The sequence below is a fragment of the Procambarus clarkii genome, chromosome 48 (genome assembly GCF_040958095.1).
Source record: "Procambarus clarkii isolate CNS0578487 chromosome 48, FALCON_Pclarkii_2.0, whole genome shotgun sequence".
NCBI lineage: Eukaryota > Metazoa > Arthropoda > Malacostraca > Decapoda > Cambaridae > Procambarus > Procambarus clarkii.
In genome coordinates this window covers 26,400,865-26,423,503 of record NC_091197.1, presented here as the reverse complement: position 1 = coordinate 26,423,503, position 22,639 = coordinate 26,400,865, and the positions used below count along the sequence as shown (strand labels likewise).

Here is a 22,639-nt window from a genome sequence, read left to right as displayed (position 1 = left end):
TTGAGGTGCTTCCTTGAGGTGCTTTCGGGGCTTAGCGTCCCCGCGGCCCGGTCGTCGACCAGACCTCCTGGTTGCTGGACTGATCAACCAGGCTGTTAGACGCGGCTGCCTCTGTTCACCCACGACTCCACTCCACTCCACAAGCCCACGCCTCCACTCCACAAGCCCATGCCTCCGCTCCACAAGCACGCGCCTCCACTCTGCTCCACAATCCCACGCCTCCACTCCGCTCCACAAGCCCACGACTCCACTCCACTCCACAAGCCGATGCCTCCACTCTACAAGCCCACGCCTCCAATCCATTCCACAAGCCCACGCCTCCACTCAGCTCCACATGCCCACGCCTCCACTCTGCTCCACAAGCCCACGCCTCCACTCTGCTCCACAAGCTCACGCCTCCACTAAGCTCCACAAGCCCACGCCTCCACTCAACAAGCCCACGCCTCCACTCCGCACCACAGGCCCACGCCTCCACTCCGCTCCACAAGCCCACGCCTCCACTCGACTCCACAAGCCCACGCCTCCACTCCACAAGCCCACGCCTCCACTCCACAAGCCCACGCCTCCAATCCACTCCACAAGCCCACGCCTCCACTCCGCTCCACAAGCAAACGCCTCCACTCCGCTCCACAAGCCCACGCCTCCACTCCGCTCCACAGGCCCACGCCTCCACTCGACTCCACAAGCCCACGCCTCCACTCCACAAGCCCACGCCTCCACTCCACTCCACAAGCCCACGCCTCCACTCCGCTCCACAAGCCCACGCCTCCACTCCACTCCACAAGCCCACGAATCCGCTCCACAAGCCCACGACTCCGCTCCACAAGCCCACGCCTCCACTCCACTCCACAAGCCCACGCCTCCACTCCACTCCACAAGCCCACGACTCCGCTCCACAAGCCCACGACTCCGCTTCCCAAGCCCACGCCTCCACTCCACTCCACAAGCCCACGCCTCCACTCCACTCCACAAGCCCACGACTCCGCTCCACAAGCCCACGCCTGCACTCCGCTCCACAAGCCCACGACTTCACTCCACTCCACTCCACTAGCCCCTTCCTCCACTCCACTCCACAAGCCCACTCCTCCACTCCGCTCCACAAGCCCACGCCTCCACTCCACAAGCCCACGCCTCCACTCCACAAGCCCACGCCTCCATTCCACAAGCCCACGCCTCCACTCCACAAGCCCACGCCTCCATTCCACATGCCCACGGTTCCACTCCGCTCCACATTCACGCCTCCACTCCGCTCCACAAGCCCACGCCTCCACTCTGCTCCACAAGCCTATGCCTCTACTCCAATCCACAAGCCCACGCATCCAGTCCACAAGCCCACGCCTTCATTCCACAAGCCCACGCCTCCACTCCGCTCCACAAGCCCACGACTCCACTCCGCTCCACATGTACTCACCTAGTTGTACTCACCTAGTTGTGCTTCCGGGGGTTGAGCTCTGGCTCTTTGGTCCCGCCTCTCAACCGTCAATCAACAGGTGTACAGGTTCCTGAGCCTATTGGGCTCTATCATATCTACACTTGAAACTGTGTATGGAGTCAGCCTCCACCACATCACTTCCTAATGCATTCCATTTGTCAACCACTCTGACACTAAAAAAGTTCTTTCTAATATCTCTGTGGCTCATTTGGGCACTCAGTTTCCACCTGTGTCTCCTAGTGCGTGTGCTCCTTGTGTTAAACAGCCTGTCTTTATCAACCCTATCAATTCCCTTGAGGATCTTGAATGTGGTGATCATGTCCCCCCTAACTCTTCTGTCTTCCAACGAAGTGAGGTTTAATTCCCGTAGTCTTTCCTCGTAGCTCATACCTCTCAGCTCGGGTACTAGTCTGGTGGCAAACCTTTGAACCTTTTCCATTTTAGTCTTATGCTTGACTAGATATGGACTCCATGCTGGTGCCGCATACTCCAGGATTGGTCTGACATATGTGGCATATAATGTTCTGAAAGATTCCTTACACAAGTTTCTAAAGGCCGTTCTTAATTAGCCAACCTGGCATATGCTGCTGCTGTTATCCTCTTAATATGAGCATCAGGGGACAGGTCTGGCGTGATATCAACCCCCAAGTCTTTCTCTCTCTCGGACTCTTGAAGTATTTCATCTCCCAAGTGATACCTTGTATCTGGTCTCCTGCTTCCTACCCCTATCTTCATTACATTACATTTGCTTGGATTAAACTCTAACAGCCATTTGTTCGACCATTCCTGCAGCTTGTCCAGGTCTTTTTGAAGCCTCAAGCTGTCCTCCTGTCTTAATCCTTCTCATAATTTTGGCATCGTCAGCAAACATTGAGAGGAATGAGTCTATACCCTCTGGGAGATCATTTACGTATATCAGAAACAGGATAGGTCCAAGTACAGAGCCCTGTGGGACTCCACTGGTGACTTCACGCCAGTCTGAGGTCTCACCCCTCACTGTAACTCTCTGCTTCCTATTGTTTAGGTACTCCCTTATCCACTGGAGCGCCCTACCAGTTACTCCTGCCTGTTTCTCTAGCTTATGCATCAACCTTTTATGGGGTACTGTGTCAAAGGCTTTCCGACAGTCCAAAAAAATGCAGTCCGCCCACCCTTCTCTTTCTTGTTTAATCTTTGTCACCTGATCGTAGAATTCTATCAATCCTGTAAGGCAAGATTTACCCTCCCTGAACCCATGTTGATGGGTTGTCACGAAGTCTCTTCTCTCCAGATGTGTTACTAGGTTTTTTCTCACAATTTTCTCCATCACCTTGCATGGTATACAAGTTAAGGACACTGGCCTGTAGTTCAGTGCCTCTTGTCTGTCACCCTTTTTGTATATTGGTACTACATTAGCAGTCTTCCATATTTCTGGTAGGTCCCCCGTTTCCAGTGACCTACTATACACTATGGAGAGTGGTAGGCAAAGTGCTCCTGCATACTCTTTCAATACCCATGGCGAGATTCCATCCTTAACTACTCTACATGTACAAGCCCACCCCTCCACTCCACAAGCCCACACCTCACTCCGCTCTACAAACCCACGCCTCCACTCCGCTCCACAAGCCCACGCCTCCAGTCTGCTCCAAAACCCCACGCCCCCACTCCACAAGCACACGCCCCCACAGCCACTCCCAGGACCCCACATCCTCGCCCACGCTCCCACAGCCCCGCCCCCACAGCCTCGCCCACGCTCCTACAGCCACGCCCACGCCCCCACAGCCACGCCCACGCCCCCACAGCCACGCCCACGCCCCCACAACCAAGTGGCGCCCACGAACCCACAGCCCCAAACAACTGAGGGAGGCGGCCGGCCACACACGTGTTCATTTGGCCCGTGTCACCAGAACTAACCAAGCTCAAGCTTTACAGCTTTGCTGAAGGCCTGAGAACCTAACTTCATGTTATTAACGTTAAAACACAGCCTAAATATAATTTAAAATTATGTCTGGAAACGTATTCCAGTGTTAACAATGGCGGCGGCGGCTGCCCTCTCCTCCTCTGCCTCAGTTACAACTACAGGGCAAACATTAACTAGCATCACCTCACCTTTATTGTTGAGTGTAGTGGCCGCGGTGGGCGCGTTGAGTCTGTGGGCGTGTAGTGGGCGCGTTAACATTGTTGGGGGCGTGGTGAAGGCGTTGAGTCTGGGCGTGACTGGTGAGACAGACCTCGTGGCGGCTGGCAGCAGCAGAAGCGTCGCCTTCTCCACCACCCTCAACTGTCACCTCAACCTCTCATCTATTCCCACTAACACGCTTCTTCAATATATATAACAAATTTACTAAATAATTTTGTGTTTGCTTTAATATTTTGAGGGTATTTTATTGTTTATATTTTATGATAATTACATGATGTTAAATGTAAAAAGTGTACTGCCGCGCACGCGACTCTCATAACAAATCTGACGATGACTGTCTGGTATATTACGTTTTTTGGGTTATACCTCGACCCCTGAGAACAGTCTTTGTCCCTTATGTCTCACACCAGGTTATGCTCATTTATATGTTCTGGCATGATGAGCTTCAGCTCCTGGGGCCTGGTCTTTCTGCCGCAGGGAGCCTATTATATTATTGTCCCCGACCTTCTGGCCACCATAGTATAGCCTCGCCCATCACCACTTGTATCTCACTCTACTTGCTCATTCTTCTTACACTCAATAAGTTATTGTTAACAATCACATGGCTAATCTGAGTTCTTAATTTACGTGTCTTATTTTCCTTCCTCTGTTAAAGTTAATATTGTTTTGTCCACTTTCTTAATATCTGAAAATCTTACAAGTGTCTTACAAATGTGTCTTACAAGTGCTTACAAGATTAATGTTAATCTTGTTTTGTCAACTATCCTAATATATGAAAATCTTACAAGTGTCTTACAAATGTGTCTTACAAGTGTGTCTTACAAGTGTCTTACAAGATTAATGTTAATCTTGTTTTGTCAACTATCCTAATATATAAAAATCTTACAAGTGTCTTACAAATTTTACGAGTCTTGTTGCCTCATATCCTTCATGGTTTCCCAATATAGTGAGATGAAGTTTCCACCTGTGTCCCCTTGTTCGTGTTCCACCCGTGCTGAAGAGTTTGTCTTTGTCCACCCTGTCAATTCCCCAGAGAATTTTATAGGTGGTTATCATGTCTCCCCTTTCTCTTCTGTTTTCCAGGGACGTGAGGTACAGCTCCTTCAGCCTTTCCTCGTAGTTCATACCTCTCAGTTTCAGGACAAGTCTGGTGACATACCGCTGAATCTTCTCTAACTTTGTATTGTGTTTAACTAGATATGGACTCCAGGCAGGATTGGTCTGATATAAGTAGTATACAAGGTCCTGAACGATTCCTTACACAAGTTTCTTAAGGCAGTACTTATCTTGATCAATCTAGCATATGCCGCTGATGATATTCTTTTGTTGTGGGCCTCTGGGGACAGGTTCGGTGTGATATTAACCACCAGATCTTCCTATTTGACTCTTGAAGGATTTCACCTCCCAGACGGTACCTTGTGTTCAGCCTTCTGCTCCCTTCGCCTAATTTCGTTACTTTACACTTTCCTGAGTTGAACTTTAGTAGCCATTTTCTAGACCATTCCTCCAGTTTGTAGAGGTCGTCCTGTAATCTCTGTCTATTTTCACCTGTCTTGATTCTCCACATATCTTTATGTGATATCTTGAAGTGTATGCGTATTAGCACATTCATAATACATGCATATATATTTACAAATATACAATGCACACATTTTCATATACACAAAATCATTATTATTAGACAGTAATCATTGTATTTTTAACAGCGATAAAAGTCTTCAATACATTTAAAAAAAAACTATTAAAAATAGTTCAATTAACTTTGTTATTAACGAGCGTTCAAGCTGAATCATTTGCAGATGATAAGCATCGTTTAGCGTCCGAGAACTGATGGTTCAGTCACTCCACAGAGCACATGCGAATTGAAGCATTAGATATCCCCCTCCTAATTACCATAGGCGAGGATTAATTACCAATTACCTCCTGTAAATTCTTAAAGACTCGGTAATGTAATTAGGATTGTGATCCAAGATTGTCATTGTTGATTGGTCTGTTCTTGTTGTTATTGTTTTGTTTAAGTCCTATTTTTTGTCTTGGAAATAAAAAGTTTGTGTTTGTGGGGGGAAACAAATGGCAAAATGAACAGGGAAAGAGAAGGGCCTCAAAATAACAATACACTTGGGTATATTACACAAGCAGCAGGAGTCTGAGAAACAAAATAAACGATTTAAATGCTCCTGTTTGCACAGAAACAAGAGATATTTTTGCACTTACCGAAACATTGATGAATGTAGAAAACAGAGAACTATTAGCTGAAAATCAAATAAACAGATTTAAACTATTTCACACAGATATATTAGACGAGGAGGGGGAGTAGCCATATAAGTTAGGGAAAATTTGATTTGTAGTCTCAAAGAGGAAATCAAAACTGAGCCACACACAGAAACTATTTGGCTAGAATTAAATGAAAAAGCTAGAAATCTTAAATTAGGAGTTATATACAGGCCACCACATTTAGACACAATGGAAGCAGAACATCTATGGGATGAAATATCTAGAGCATCTAGGTCAAACAGTATTGGTGTCATGGGTAACTAATTTTAATGGAATAAACTTGATTAACAGAACAGGGAATAATGAAGCAGAAAATTTTCAAGAATTGATGATTGCTTTCTTAAGCAATACATTAAGGAACCAACGCGGGAAAATAATATATTAGACTTAGTATTAACTAACAAGGAAACAAATTAATGACATCGAAATAGGGAGTGAGCTAGGGAACAGTGATCACAAAGAAATCGATAGAATGAAATAGATTTGTAGGAGAAGATTCTGTTAAAGTCCCAGATTATCGAAAAGCTGATTTTAATGGCCTAAGAATTTTTTTGGTTTAAATAGATTAAAGAAGTCCTGGGCATAGAGGGTAGGGGGGGGGCCATGTCTTGGAGCCAGACGTGAACCTAGCCAAGGGTGATGTAAAAAGGGATTTCGATGTTAATTCAAAACATAACTTATTTAAAAAATTGTAAGCAAAGCACTGGGAAGTATTATACCATAAAAATTTAATAGTTCGAATACTAATGACCCGAAATGAATAACAAAGGAACTGAAGAACCTTATTGGTAGAAAGAGAGCTTAGTACAAAAGGATAAGGAATGGGGAAGTCAGTTTAGAAGAATTCGTCCAACTAGTTAGAAATGTTATAAAATGAGATAAGAAGGGCAAAAGGAAACTATGCAGTTCGCATAGCAGGACAAGCAAAATAAATCCAAAAGTTTTTTCAGTTATATCGAACAAAGATTACGGAAAGGATAGGTCCATTAAAAACGTAAACAGGTCAGATAACTGATAATGACGAAGAGACAAGTAGTATTTTTAATAAATATTTTATCTCAGTATTTACTAAAGAGGAACTTAGCATTATGCCTTCAACCAAAGAAGTCTATGTGGGTGGGGACGAGGACAGGTTGACTAGTTTAGCAATTACCAGGGAGGATATTATTAAACAAGGAGGATGTTATTAAACATATAGAGAAACTCGAGCCAAACAAATCCCAAAGGGCCGGACGAAATGTTTGCCAGAGTGCTTAAGGAATGCAAAGAGGAGCTTTCCGAGCTATTATAGCTTTCCGAGCTATATTAGTCTGCCATATCTAATAAATCATTAGTCAGGCAAAGTGTGAGAGTCGTGGAAGGTTGTTAATGTGGTTCCAATTTTCAAGAAAAAAAAATAGATCACTTGCGTCAAACTATCACCCAGTTAGCTTAACGTCTATTATAGGATATTTACTTGAATCGATAACTGCAAATACCATTCGTCTTCATCGTGAAAACAAATTAATAAATGAGTCACAACATGGGATTCACAAATGGCCCTTCATGTTTAACAAATTTGCTATAATTTTATTCCAGCATAATTGAGGCAGTTGATAATGGTAAGATTTGTGAAGTTGTGTACCTTGATTTTAGCAAAGAACAAAGGCAACCGCAAAAGGCCTATTGGTCCATACGAGGCAGCTCCTATTTATAACCACCCAATCCCACTCATATATTTGTCCAACCCACGCTTGAAACAGTCGAGGGACTCCACCTCCACCGCGTTACGCGGTAATTGGTTCCACAAATCAACAACCCTGTTACCGAACCAGTATTTACCAAAGTCTTTCCTAAATCTAAACTTATCCAATTCATACCCATTGTTTTGTGTTCTGCTTTGTGTTGATACTTTTAATACCCTATTAATATTCCCTTTGTTATGTCCATTCATCCACTTGTAAACCTCTATCATGTAACCCCTAACTCTTCGCCTTTCCAGTGAATGCAACTTAAGCTTTGTTAATCTTTCTTCATATGAAAGATTTCTAATTTGGGGAATTAACTTAGTCATCCTACGCTGGACACGTTCAAGTGAATTTATATCCATTCTATAGTATGGCGACCAAAACTGAACTGCATAATCTAAATGGGGCCTAACCAGAGCAAGATATAGCTGAAGAACCACACCAGGTGTCTTATTACTAACGCTTCGATTAATAAATCCCAGTGTCCTATTTGCTTTATTACGAACATTCAGGCATTGATCCTTTTGTTTTAAATTCTTCTTGAGGTTATCTTGAGATGATTTTTGGGGCATTTATATTTTTAGTGTCCCCGCGGCCCGGTCCTCGACCAGGCCTCCACCCCCAGGAAGCAGCCCGTGACAGCTGACTAACACCCAGGTACCTATTTTACTGCTAGGTAACAGGGGCATAGGGTGAAAGAAACTCTGCCCATTGTTTCTCGCCAGCACCTGGGATTGTACCCAGGACCACAGGATCACAAGTCCAGCATGCTGTCCGCTCGGCCGACTGGCTCCCCTCATAACTCCCAGATCCCTTTCGCAATCCGACTTCGCAATCTCAACACCATCTAGCTCGTATCCTGTAACTCGATCATCATTACCTAGCCTCAGAACTTTACATTTATCTGCATTAAACTGCACCTGCCAATCTTTTGACCATTTCAAAACCCTATTTAAGTCAACTTAAAGTGATATTGAGTCTTCTTCTGTGTTAATTTCTCTACCGATTTTTGTATCATCTGCAAATTTTCAGATGTTGCTACTCAAACCTGAATCTAAATCATTTATATATATTATAAACAACAGAGGTCCCAGGACCGAGCCCTGAGGTACTCCACTAACAACATTATCCCACTCTCACTTAACCCTATTTATACTAACTGTGTTTCCTTTGGAATAGCCATGCCCTAATCCAACTTATTATAGCACCCCCAATACCATGACCCTCTATTTTTTTAATCAGTCTTTCATGGGGCACTGTATCAAAAGCTTTGCTAAAGTCAAGGTACACAACATCACAATCCTTACCACTATCAACTGCCTCAACTATGCTGGAATAAAAAGATAGGAAATTTGTTAAACATGAACGGCCATTTGTAAAACCATGTTGCGACTCATTTATTAATTTATGTTTTTCAAGATGAAGACGAATTGTATTTGCATTTATCGATTCAAGTAACTTTCCCACAATAGACGTTAGGCTAATTGGCCAATAGTTTGACGGAAGTGATCTATCTTCTTTCTTAAAAATTGGTACCACATTAGCTACCTTCCATGACTCTGGCACTCTGCCTAACTCTATTGATTTATTATATATGGTAGACAGTGGCTCGGAAAGCTCCTCTTTGCATCCTTTAAGCACCCTGGCAAACACTTCATCCGGTCCTGGGGATTTGTTTGGTTTTAGGTTTACTATTTGTTTAATTACATCCTCCCTGGTAACTGCTAAACTATTCAAACTGTCCTCGTCCCTACCTACATATACTTGTTCGGCTGAAGGCATATTGTTAAGTTCCTCTTTAGTAAATACAGATATAAAATATTTATTAAAAATACTACTCATCTCCTCGTCATTATCCGTTATTTGACCTGTCTCAGTTTTTAATGGACCTATCCTTTCCCTAGTCTTAGTTCGATATAACTGAAAAAACCCTCTAGGATTTGTCTTCGCTTGCTCTGCTATGCGAACTTCGTAGTTTCTTTTTGCTTTCCTTATCTCTTTTTTAACATTTCTAACCAGTTGTACGAATTCCTGTTCTAAACTAACTTCCCCATTCTTAATCCTTTTGTACCAAGCTCTCTTTTTACCTGTAAGGTTCTTCAGATCCTTTGTTATCCACTTTGGGTCATTAGTATTCGATCTATTCAATTTATATGGTATACTACGTTCCTGGGCTTTGCTTACAATATTTTTAAATAGGTTATATTTTGAATCCACATCGAAATCCCTTTTTACGTCACCTGTTGCTGGGTTCACGTCTAGCCTACACCCCATCCCCAAGACATTCCAATCTATTTGACCCAAAAAATTTCTTGGGCTATTGAAATCAGCTTTTCGAAAATCAGGCACTTTAACAGAATTTTCTCTTACAGATCTATTCCATTCTATGCTAAATCTGATTTCTTTATGATAACTGTTCCCTAGCTCATTCCCTTTTTCCATGTCCTTAATTTGTGTTTCCTTGTTAGCACTAAATCTAAAATATTTTTTCCCCGCGTTGGTTCCTTAATATGTTGCGTAAGAAAGCAATTGTCAATTAATTCTAGAAAGTCTTCTGCTTCATTATTCCCTGTTTTGTTCACCCAGTTTATTCCACTAAAATTAAAGTCACCCATGACATAAATACTGTTAGATCTAGATGCTCTAGATATTTCATCCCATAGATGCTTTGCTTCCATTCTGTCTAAATTTGGTCGCCTATATATAACTCCTATTTTAATAATATTTGCTTTTTCGTTTAATTCTATCCAAATAGTTTCTGGGTGTGGCTCAATTTTAACTCCCTCTTTGAGACTACATTTCAAATTGTCCCTAACATATACAGCTACTCCCACGCCTCGTCTAATATATCTATCTTTGTGAAATAGTTTAAATACATTTATTTGATATTCAGCTAATAATTGTCTATTTTCTACATTCATCCACGTTTCTGTAAATGCAATAATATACATATCTTCTGTACAGATAAGAGCATTTAACTCGTTTATTTTGTTTCTTAGACTTCTACTGTTAGTGTAATATACCCTAAGTGAATTGTTATTTTGAGACCCTTCTCTTTCCCTGATCGATCTGCCAATTTGTTTCTCCAACAAACATATTTTTGTTACCTCCTTCCTCCCTATCAATTCCCATACCACTAAGTTCAATACCATACATACCACTGCAGTTCACTCGGAACGGAAATCAGCGGGAAGCGGCAGAGCGCGGGCCCCTCAGGGTGCTCAGAAAGTTAAGGAGGTACCGAAGCGAATTGTGGTTGTGGGAGATTCCCAGGTGAGGTATTTAGACAGGACGTTTTGTGCCAGAGATAGGAGGAACAGGTTAAGGGTCTGCTGTCCGGGAGCTGGAATTGGAGATATTGTTGACAACATGAAAGATATTATGACGGGAAATGGGAACAAACCCATTATTTGTATTAGTGCAGGGGGTAATGATGTTGGACGAGTTAGGAGTGAGGAACTAATACAGAGATTCAGGACTGCCATTGAATTAGTTAGGAACAAGGGAGGAATCCCGATCATATGCGGCATTCTTCCAAGAAAGGGAGTGGGAAATGAATGGATGTCGAGGGCACTTGGTGTCAATTGCCGGCTGGAAAGATATTGCAAATCAAATGCAATAACTTTCACAGACAACTGGGAACACTTCTATGGAAGAAATGAAATGTATGCTCATGATGGGTGTGCATCTATCGAGGGCTGGGGTTGTTGCTGTTGCGAACTCGTTGGAACCAGTGGTTAGAGGCATTTGTTTGGGTTTAAACTGTTAGTAGATAGTGGTATGGGAATTGATAGAGAGGAAGGAGGTAATAAAAATATGTGTTTGTTGGAGAAACAAATTGGCAAAATGATCAGGGAAAGAGAAGGGCCTCAAAATACGGACCCGAGCCCAACGTTACGGACCCGAGCCCAACGTCCGAGCACGGAGCAGTGACGACCGCGCCATCTGTGGGTCAGCTCCCGAAACCCCCTCCAAATGGACGACGCCACATAGTGAGGACCAGAGATACTGGCCACAAGGGCTAGTTTCCCGTCCTGATCAGCTCATAACACAGCCGCTGCTGACCTCTGGTGAGGTGGCGCTTAGACAGCAACGCCATCTATGGAGTGGATAGGTGGGCGTTTGTGTCTAAGCCGGTAAGTGAAATGCCCTATAGTGTAAACCGATACTGATGACGTGTCTGATTACACAGTCGACCTGGGACTGCTGAATCGGACAGTGGAGGAGTCTACCCAAGGCAGCCGTCTTGTCTCCAAGTATTTGCTGCAGCAGCTGTGAGTCACCCCCCAGATGAACACTGTGGTGTTAGCCTGCCTGTGACGTGGCAGCTGAAGGGTTGTCGTACCCGGAACTGACTGGTGGAGACGCTTAACCACTGGGGTGTTGTGGCGAGGAGAGTGGTCTGTGGGATCACACGAGGCTCCTGACTAGGGCTCGCTACCCTAGTATCGGTCGTGGAGTGGCCTAACCAGCGTTGCTGATTGGAACCTGCCAGCTACCTGCTGGACTTGTGGTTGACGGCCTCCACGACGGTGCCCCCAGTGGAACTGTGATTTGGCTGGCCTGTGGCCGGGGTAGACTCAAGAGAATCGAAGGATTCATCGTGAGGCCACAAGAGGACCAAGAGCTTAGCATTGTTGAGCACCGTGAACGTCCAGAGTCTTCAGAGGAAGACTACATTGTATATAATAGTGTTTAACCCCTCCCCGTGTAACCTTTTATATATTATTTATGGTGATGGTAATAATTATATTATTAAGTTTTTGCCTTTCTTTCCCTTCCCCTTTAATTTACTTGCGTTACGGATCACATCCCTTGAAAGCCACTACTAGCTTGGGGCCGGATACCCTACCTCTAACAACATCAGAGAAAGAACCCGGTTGTGACCCGAGAGGGCCGTAACAATAGGGAGGAAGGAAGTAATAAAAATATGTGTTTGTTGGAGAAACAAATTGGCAAAATGATCAGGGAAAGATAAGGGCCTCAAAATAACAATTCACTTAGGGTATATTACACTAACAGTAGAAGTTTAAGAAACAAAATAAACGAGTTAAATGCTCTTATCTGTACAGAAGAAATAGATATTATTGCACTTACCGAAACGTGGATGAATGTAGAAAATAGAGAACTATTAGCTGAATATCAAATAAATGGATTTAATATAGAACCTCCAATACCATGACCCTCTATTATTTTAATCAGTCTTTCATGTGGCACCGTATCAAAAGCTTTGCTAAAGTCAAGGTACACAACATCACAATCCTTACCACTATCAACTGCCTCAACTATGCTGGAATAAAAAGATAGCAAATTTGTTAAACATGAACGGCCATTTGTAAAACCATGTTGCGACTCATTTATTAATTTGTGTTTTTCAAGATGAAGACGAATTTTATTTGCAATTATCGATTCAAGTAACTTTCCCACAATAGACGTTAAGCTAATTGGTCGATAGTTTGATGCAAGTGATCTATCTCCTTTCTTAAAAATTGGTATCACATTAGCAACTCTCTATAACTCTGGCACTCTGCCTAACTCTATTGATTTATTAAATATGGTAGACAGTGGGTCGCAAAGCTCCTCTTTGCATTCTTTAAGCACCTCATTTGGAACTGTATCAAAAGCTTTGCTAAAGTCAAGGTACACAACATCGCAAACCTTACCACTATTAACTACCTCAACTATGCTGGAATAAAAAGATAGCAAATTTGTTAAACATGAACGGCCATTTGTAAAACCATGTTGTGAGTCGTTTATTAATTTATGTTATTCAAGATAAAGACGAATGGTATTTGCAATTATCGATTCAAGAAACTCTCACACAATAGATGTTAGGCTAATTGGCATATAGTTTGATGCAAGTGATTTATCTCCTTTCATAAAAATTGGTTCACATTAGCAACCTTCCACGACTCTGGCACTCTACCTGACTCTCATGATTTATTAAATATGGTATACAATGGCTCGCAAAGCTCCTCTTTGCATTCTTTAAACACCCTGGCAAACACTTCATCCGGTCCTGGGGATTTGTTTGGTTTGAGTTTTACTATTTGTTTAATAATATCATCCCTGGTAACTGTTAGACTAGTCAACCTGCCCTCGTCTCCACCTACATAGACTTCTTCGGCTGAAAGCATAGAGTTAAGTTCTTCTTTAGTAAATACACAGACAAAATATTTATTAAAATTACTACTCATCTCTTCGTCATTATTCGTTATCTGACCTGTCTCGGTTTTTAATGGACCTATCCTTTCCCTAACATTTGTTTGATATTTCTGGAAAAAACCCTTAGGATTTGCCTTTGCTTGGCCTGCTGTACGAACTTTATAGTTTCTTTTGCTCTATTTTTAACATTTCTAACCAGTTGTGCGAATTCTTGTTCTAAACTGACTTCCCCATTCTTAATCCTTTTGTACCAAGCTCTCTTTCTACCTATAAGGTTTTTCAGATCCTTTGTTATCTATTTCGGGTCATTTGTATTTGATCTATTTAATTTGTAGGGTATACTACTTTCCTGTGCTTTGCTTAGAATATTAGTAAATATGTTATATTTTGAATCCAAATCGAAATCCTCCTCTACATCACACATCACTGGGTTCACGTCTTGCTCCAAAACCGGCCCACACCCTATGCCCAAGACTTTCCAATCTATTTCACCCAAACAATTTCTTAGGATATTAAAATTAGCTTTACAAAAATCTGGAACTTTAACAGAATTTCCTCCTACAGATCTATTCTATTTTATGCTAAATTTGATTTTTTTGTGATCACTGTTCCCTAGTACACTCCCAATTTCAATGTCATTAATCTGTGTTTCCCTGTTAGTTAACACTAAATATAAAATATTATTTTCTCGTGTTGGTTCCTTTATGTGTTGTATAAAAAAGCAATAGTCAATTAATTCTATAAAATCTTCCGCTTCGTTATTCCCTTTTCTGTTAATCCAGTTAATTCCACTAAAATTAAAGTCACCTATTACACAAATACTTTTAGACCTAGATGCTCTAGATATTTCATCCCGTAGATTCTTTGCTTCCATTCTGTCTAAATTAGGTGGTCTATATGTAACTATTATAAGATTATTTGCTTTTTCGTTTAATTCTATCCAAATAGTTTCTGTGTGTGGCTCAGTTTTGATTCCCTCTTTGAGACTACATTTCAAATTGTCCCTAACATATATGACTACTCCCCCTCCTCGTCTAATATATCGATCTGTGTGAAAAAGTTTAAAGCCATTTATCTGATATTCAGCTAATAGTTCTCTATTTTCTGCATTCATCCACGTTTCGGTAAGTAAAATAATATCTATTTTTTTTCTGTAGAGACAAGAGCATTTAATTCGTTTATTTTGTTTCCTAGACTTCTAATATACCATAAGTGTATTGTTATTTTGAGGCCCTTCTCTTTCCTTGATCATTTTGTTAATTTCTTTCTCCCACAAACATACTTTTATTACCTTCTTCCTTCATATCAATTCCCATGCCACTATCTACTAACAGTTTAAACCCAAACAAACACCTCTAACCACTGGTTCCAACGAGTTCGCAACAACAACAACCCCAGCCCTCGATAGATGCACCCCATCACGAGCGGACATTTCATTTCTTCCATAGAAGTGTTCCCAGTTGTCTATGAAAGATATTGCATTTTATTTACAAAATCTTTCCAGCCGGCAATTGACACCAAGTGCCCTCGACAACTATTCATTTCCAACTCTCTTTCTTGGAAGAATGCCACATATGATCCGTATTCCTCCCTTGTTCTTAACTAATTCTATGGCTGTTTTATACATCTGAATCAGTTCCTCACTTCTAACTCGACCAACATCCTTTCCTCCTGCATTCTTGTGCACTCCTGGACAGAGCACCTGGCACCAGCAAGAATGATAGAGGGCGGAAGGGTCCTAAAATCAAAGGTAATCTTCACAACTCGAAGGGGTCCATAGCACTTCTCTCTAGCGCGCGCCGTAGCACTTCTCTCACCAACGCAATAGCCCTTCTCTCACCAGTGCTGTAGCACTTCTCTCACCAGTGCTGTAGCACTTCTCTCACCAGCGCCGTAACACTTCTCTCACCAGCGCTGTAGCACTTCTCTCACCAGCGCTGTAACACTTCTCTCACCAGCGCCGTAGCACTTCTCTCACCAGTGCCGTAGCACTTCTCTCACCAGTGCCGTAGCACTTCTCTCACCAGTGCCGTAGCACTTCTCTCACCAGCGCCGTAACACTTCTTTCACCAGCGCTGTAGCACTTCTCTCACCAGCGCTGTAACACTTCTCTCACAAGTGCCGTAGCACTTCTCTCACCAACGTAATAGCCCTTCTCTCAATAGTGCTGTAGCACTTCTCTAACCCACGCCGTAGCATTTCTCTCACCCTCGCCGTAGCATTTCTCAAACCAACGCCGTAGCACTTCTCTCACCAGCGCCTTAACACTTCTCACACCAACGCCGAAGCACTTCTCTCACCTGTGAAGAAGCACTTCTCTCACCCACGCCGTAGCACTTCTCTCACCAATGTCGTAGCACTTCTCTCATCAGCGCCTTAACACTTCTCTCACCAGCGTCGTAACACTTCTCTCACCTTCGCCGTAGCACTTCTCTCACCTGTGAAGAAGCACTTCTCTCACCCACGCCGTAGCACTTCTCTCACCAATGTCGTAGCACTTCTCTCATCAGCGCCTTAACACTTCTCTCACCAGCGTCGTAACACTTCTCTCACCTTCGCCGTAGCACTTCTCTCACCGGTGAAGAAGCACTTCTCTCACCCACGCCGTAGCACTTCTCTCACCAATGTCGTAAGACTTCTCTCACCAGCTCTGTAGCACTTCTATCCCCAACGCCGTAGCACTTCTCTCAACAGCGCCATAACACTTCTCTCACCAGCGCCGTAGCACTTCTCTCACCCACGCCGTAGCACTTCTCTCACCAGCGCTGTAGCACTTCTCTCACCAGCGCCGTAGCACTTCTCTCACCAGCGCCGTAGCACTTCTCTCACCAGCGCAGTAGCACTTCTTTCACAAGTGCCGTAGTACTTCTCTCACCAGGGCCGTAGCACTTGTCTCACCAGCGCTGTAGAACTTCTCTCACCCACACCGTAGCACTTCACTCACCAGCGCCGTAGCACTTCTCTCACCCACGACGTAGCACTTCACTCACCAGCGCCTTAACACTTCTCTAACCAACGCCGTAGCACTTCTCTCACCAGCGCCGTAGAACTTCTCTCACCCACGACGAAGAACTTCTCTCACCCACGACGAAGAACTTCTCTCACCCACGACGTAGCACTTCTCTCACCCATGCTGAAGCACTTATATCACCAACGCCGTAGCACTTCTCTCTAGCGTGCGCCGTAGCATTTCTCTCACCAACGCCGTAACACTTCTCTCACCAGCGCCGTAACACTTCTCTCACCAGTGCCGTAACACTTCTCTCACCAGTGCCGTAGCACTTCTCACCAGCGCCGTAGCACTTCTCTCACACACGCCATAGCACTTCTCTCATCCACGCCGTAGCACTTCTCTCACCCACGCCGTAGCACTTCTCTCACCCACTCCGTAGCACTTCTCTCACCCACGACGTAGCACTTCTCTCACCAGTGCCGTAGCACTTCTCTCACCAGCGCCATAGCACTTCTCTCACCAGCGCCGTAGGACTTCTCTCACCAGCGCCATAGCACTTCTCTCACCAGCGCCGTAGCACTTCTCTCACCAGCTCTGTAGCACATCTATCACCAACGCCGTAGCACTTCTATCACCAACGCCATAGCACTTCTCTCACCAGCGCCGTAACACTTCTCTCACCAGCGCCGTAACACTTCTCTCACCAGCGCAGTAGCACTTCTTTCACAAGTCCTTTAGTACTTCTCTGAACAGGGCCGTAGCATTTCTCACCAACGCCGTAGCACTTCTCTCACCCACGCCGTAGCACTTCACTCACCAGCGCCGTAGCACTTCTCTCACCAGTGCCGAAGCACTTCTCTCACCAGTGCCGTAGCACTTCTATCACCAGTGCCGTAGCACTTCTCTCACCAGCGCCGTAACACTTCTCTCACCAGCGCCGTAACACTTCTCTCACCAGCACCGTAACACTTCTCTCACCAGCGCCGTAGCACTTCTCTCACCAGTGCCGTAGCACTTCTCGCACCAGCGCCGTAGCACTTCTCGCACCAGCGCCGTAACACTTCTCTCACCAGCGCCGTAGCACTTCTCTCACCAGTGCCGTAGCACTTCTCGCACCAGCGCCGTAGCACTTCTCTCACCAGCGCCGTAGCACTTCTCTCACCAGCGCCGTAGCACTTCTCTCACTAGTGCCGTAGCACTTTTCTCACCAGCGCCTTAACACTTCTCTCACCAGCGCCGTAGCACTTCTCTCACCAGCGCCGTAACACTTCTCTCACCAGCGCCGTAACACTTCTCTCACCAGCGCCGTAGCACTTTTCTCACAAGCGCCGTAGCACTTCTCTCACCAGCGCCGTAGCACTTCTCTCACCAGCGCCGTAACACTTCTCTGACCAGCGCCGTAACACTTCTCTCACCAGCGCTGTAACACTTCTCAGACCAGCGCCGTAACACTTCTCTCACCAGCGCCGTAGCACTTCTCTCACCAGTGCCGTAGCACTTCTCGCACCAGCGCCGTAGCACTTTTCTCACCAGCGCCGTAGCACTTCTCTCACCAGCGCCGTAGCACTTCTCTCACTAGTGCCGTAGCACTTTTCTCTCCAGTGCCGTAGCACTTCTCTCACCAGCGCCGTAGCACTTCTCTCACCCACACCGTAGCACTTCTCCCACCAGCGCCGTAGCACTTCTCTCACCAGTGCCGTAGCACTTCTCTCACCCACGCCGTAGCATTTCTCTCACCAGTGCCGTAACACTTCTTTCACCAGTGCCATAGCACTTCTCTCACCAGCGCCGTAGCACTTCTCTCACACACGCCATAGCACTTCTCTCATCCACGCCATAGCACTTCTCTCACCCACGCCGTAGCACTTCTCTCACCCACTCCGTAGCACTTCTCTCACCCACGACGTAGCACTTCTCTAACCAGTGCCGTAGCACTTCTCTCACCAGTGCCGTAGCACTTCTCTCACCAGTGCCGTAGCACTTCTCTCACCAGCGCCATAGCACTTCTCTCACCAGCGCCATAGGACTTCTCTCACCAGCTCTGTAGCACTTCTATCACCAACGCCGTAGCACTTCTATCACCAACGCCATAGCACTTCTCTCACCAGCGCCGTAACACTTCTCTCACCAGCGCCGAAACACTTCTCTCACACACGCCATAGCACTTCTCTCATCCAGGTTATCTTGAGGTTATCTTGAGATGATTTCGGGGCTTTTTTTTTAGTGTCCCCGCGGCCCGGTCCTCGACCAGGCCTCCACCCCCAGGAAGCAGCCCGTGACAGCTGACTAACTCCCAGGTACCTATTTTACTGCTAGGTAACAGGGGCATAGGGTGAAAGAAACTCTGCCCATTGTTTCTCGCCGGCGCCTGGGATCGAACCCAGGACCACAGGATCACAAGTCCAGTGTGCTGTCCGCTCGGCCGACCGGCTCCCTCCACGCCATAGCACTTCTCTCACCCACGCCGTAGCACTTCTCTCACCCACTCCGTAGCACTTCTCTCACCCACGACGTAGCACTTCTCTAACCAGTGCCGTAGCACTTCTCTCACCAGTGCCGTAGCACTTCTCTCACCAGTGCCGTAACACTTCTCTCACCAGCGCCATAGCACTTCTCTCACCAGCGCCGTAGGACTTCTCTCACCAGGTCTGTAGCACTTCTATCACCAACGCCGTAGCACTTCTATCACCAACGCCATAGCACTTCTCTCACCAGCGCCGTAACACTTCTCTCACCAGCGCCGAAACACTTCTCTCACCAGCGCAGTAGCACTTCTTTCACAAGTGCTTTAGTACTTCTCTGAACAGGGCCGTAGCACTTCTCTCACCAGCGCCGTAGGACTTCTCTCACCAGCTCTGTAGCACTTCTCTCAGCCACGCCATAGCACTTCTCTCACCCACGCCGTAGCACTTCTCTCACCCACGATGCAGCACTTCTCTCACCAGTGCCGTAGCATTTCTCTCACCAGTGCCGTAACACTTCTCTCACCCACGCCGAAGCACTTCTCCCACCAGCGCCGTAGCACTTCTCTCACCAGTGCCGTAGCACTTCTCTCACCCACGCCGTAGCATTTCTCTCACCAGTGCCGTAACACTTCTTTCACCAGTGCCGTAGCACTTCTCTCACCAGCGCCGTAGCACTTCTCTCACCCACGCCGTAGCACTTCTCTCACCCACGCCGTAGCACTTCACACACCAGCGCCGTAGCACTTCTCTCACCCATGCCGTAGCACTTCTCGCACCAGCGCCGTAGCACTTCTCTCACCAGCGCCGTAACACTTCTCTCACCAGCGCCGTAGCATTTCTCTCACCAGTGCCGTAACACTTCTTTCACCAGTGCCGTAGCACTTCTCTCACCAGCTCTGTAGCACTTCTCTCACCCACGCCATAGCACTTCTCTCACCTACGCCGTAGCACTTCTCTCACCCACGATGCAGCACTTCTCTCACCAGTGCCGTAGCATTTCTCTCACCAGTGCCGTAACACTTCTCTCACCCACGCCGAAGCACTTCTCCCACCAGCGCCGTAGCACTTCACTCACCAGTGCCGTAGCACTTCTCTCACCCACGCCGTAGCATTTCTCTCACCAGTGCCGTAACACTTCTTTCACCAGTGCCGTAGCACTTCTCTCACCAGCGCCGTAGCACTTCTCTCACACACGCCATAGCACTTCTCTCATCCACGCCATAGCACTTCTCTCACACACGCCGTAGCACTTCTCTCACCCACTCCGTAGCACTTCTCTCACCCACGACGTAGCACTTCTCTCACCAGTGCCATAGCACTTCTCTCACCAGCGCCATAGCACTTCTCTCACCAGCGCCGTAGGACTTCTCTCACCAGGTCTGTAGCACTTCTATCACCAACGCCGTAGCACTTCTATCACCAACACCATAGCACTTCTCTCATCAGCGCCGTAACACTTCTCTCACCAGCGCCGAAACACTTCTCTCACCAGCGCAGTAGCACTTCTTTCACAAGTGCTTTAGTACTTCTCTGAACAGGGCCGTAGCATTTCTCACCAACGCCGTAGCACTTCTCTCACCCACGCCGTAGCACTTCACACACCAGCGCCGTAGCACTTCTCTCACCCATGCCGTAGCACTTCTCTCACCCACGACGTAGCACTTCTCTCACCAGCGCAGTAGCATTTCTCTCACCAGTGCCGCAGCACTTCTCTCACCAGTGCCGTAGCACTTCTCTCACCAGCGCCGTAACACTGCTCTCACCAGCGCCGTAACACTTCTCTCACCAGCGCCGTAGCACTTCTCTCACCAGTGCCGTAGCACTTCTCGCACCAGCGCCGTTGCACTTGTCGCACCAGCGCCGTAACACTGCTCTCACCAGCGCCGTAACACTTCTCTCACCAGCGCCGTAGCACTTCTCTCACCAGTGCCGTAGCACTTCTCGCACCAGCGCCGTAGCACTTCTCTCACCAGCGCCGTAACACTTCTCTCACCAGCGCCGTAACACTTCTCTCACCAGCGCCGTAGCACTTCTCTCACCAGCGCCGTAGCACTTCTCTCACCAGCGCCGTAGCACTTCTCTCACCAGCGCCGTAACACTTCTCTCACCAGCGCCGTAACTTTTCTCTCACCAGCTCCGTAGCACTTCTCTCACCAGTGCCGTAGCACTTCTCGCACCAGCGCCGTAGCACTTCTCGCACCAGCGCCGTAGCACTTCTCTCACCAGCGCCGTAGCACTTCTCTCACTAGTGCCGTAGCACTTTTCTCTCCAGTGCCGTAACACTTCTCTCACCAGTGCCGTAACACTTCTCTCACCAGCGCCGTAACACTTCTCTCACCAGCGCGGTAGCACTTCTCTCACCCACGACGTAGCACTTCTCTCACCCATGCCGTAGCACTTCTCTAACCCACGCCGTAGCACTTCTCTCACCAGCGCCGTAACACTTCTCTCACCAGCGCCGTAACACTTCTCTCACCAGCGCCGTAGCACTTCTCTCACCAGTGCCGTAGCACTTCTCGCACCAGCGCCGTAGCACTTCTCGCACCAGCGCCGTAGCACTTCTCTCACCAGCGCCGTAGCACTTCTCTCACTAGTGCTGTAGCACTTTTCTCTCCAGTGCCGTAACACTTCTCTCACCAGAGCCGTAAAACTTCTCTCACCAGCGCCGTAACACTTCTCTCACCAGCGCGGTAGCACTTCTCTCACCCACGACGTAGCACTTCTCTCACCCATGCCGTAGCACTTCTCTCACCCACACCGTAGCACTTCTCTCACCAGCGCCGTAACACTTCTCCCACCAGCGCCGTAACACGTCTCCCACCAGCGCCATAGCACTTCTCTCACCAATGCCGTAACACTTCTCTCACCCACGCCATAGCACTTCTCTCACCCACGCCATAGCACTTCTCTCACCCACGCCGTAGCACTTCTCTCACCCACGATGCAGCACTTCTCGCACCAGTGCCGTAGCACTTCTCTCACCAGCGCCGTAACACTTCTCTCACCAGCGTCGTAACACTTCTCTCACCAGCGCTGTAGCACTTCTCTCACCAGCGTCGTAGCACTTCTCTCACCCACGCCGTAGCACTTCTCTCACCAGTGCCGTAGCACTTCTCTCACCCACTCCATAGCACTTCTCTCACCACTGCCGTAGCACTTCTCTCACCCTCACCGTAGCACTTCTCTCACCCACGCCGTAGCACTTCTCTCACCAGTGCCATAACACTTCTCTCACCAGTGCCGTAGCACTTCTCTCACCAGTGCCGTAGCACTTCTCTCACCAGCGCCTTAGCACTTCTCTCACCCACGCCGTAGCACTTTTCACACCAATGTCGTAGCACTTATCTCTAGCGCGCGCCGTAGCACTTCTCTCACCCACGCCGTAGCATTTCTTTCACCAACGCCGTAGCACTTCTCTCACCAGCGCTGTAGCACTTCTCTCACCAACGCCTTAACACTTCTCTCACCAGCGCCGTAGCACTTCTCTCACCAGCGCCGTAGCAC

General features: G+C 46.6%; 1 protein-coding gene across 1 annotated transcript in view; it reads left to right on the top strand.

The window, feature by feature from the left end:
• Window positions 1-334: 334 nt before the first annotated feature.
• Window positions 335-22,639, top strand: part of LOC138351153 (uncharacterized) — a 62,391-nt gene continuing 40,086 nt past the window's right edge. Inside the window, exons 1-2 of the mRNA XM_069302788.1 lie at window positions 335-712; window positions 828-1,403. Coding sequence (XP_069158889.1) covers window positions 335-712; window positions 828-1,403 — 954 coding nt within the window. The remainder of the gene's footprint in view (window positions 713-827; window positions 1,404-22,639) is intronic.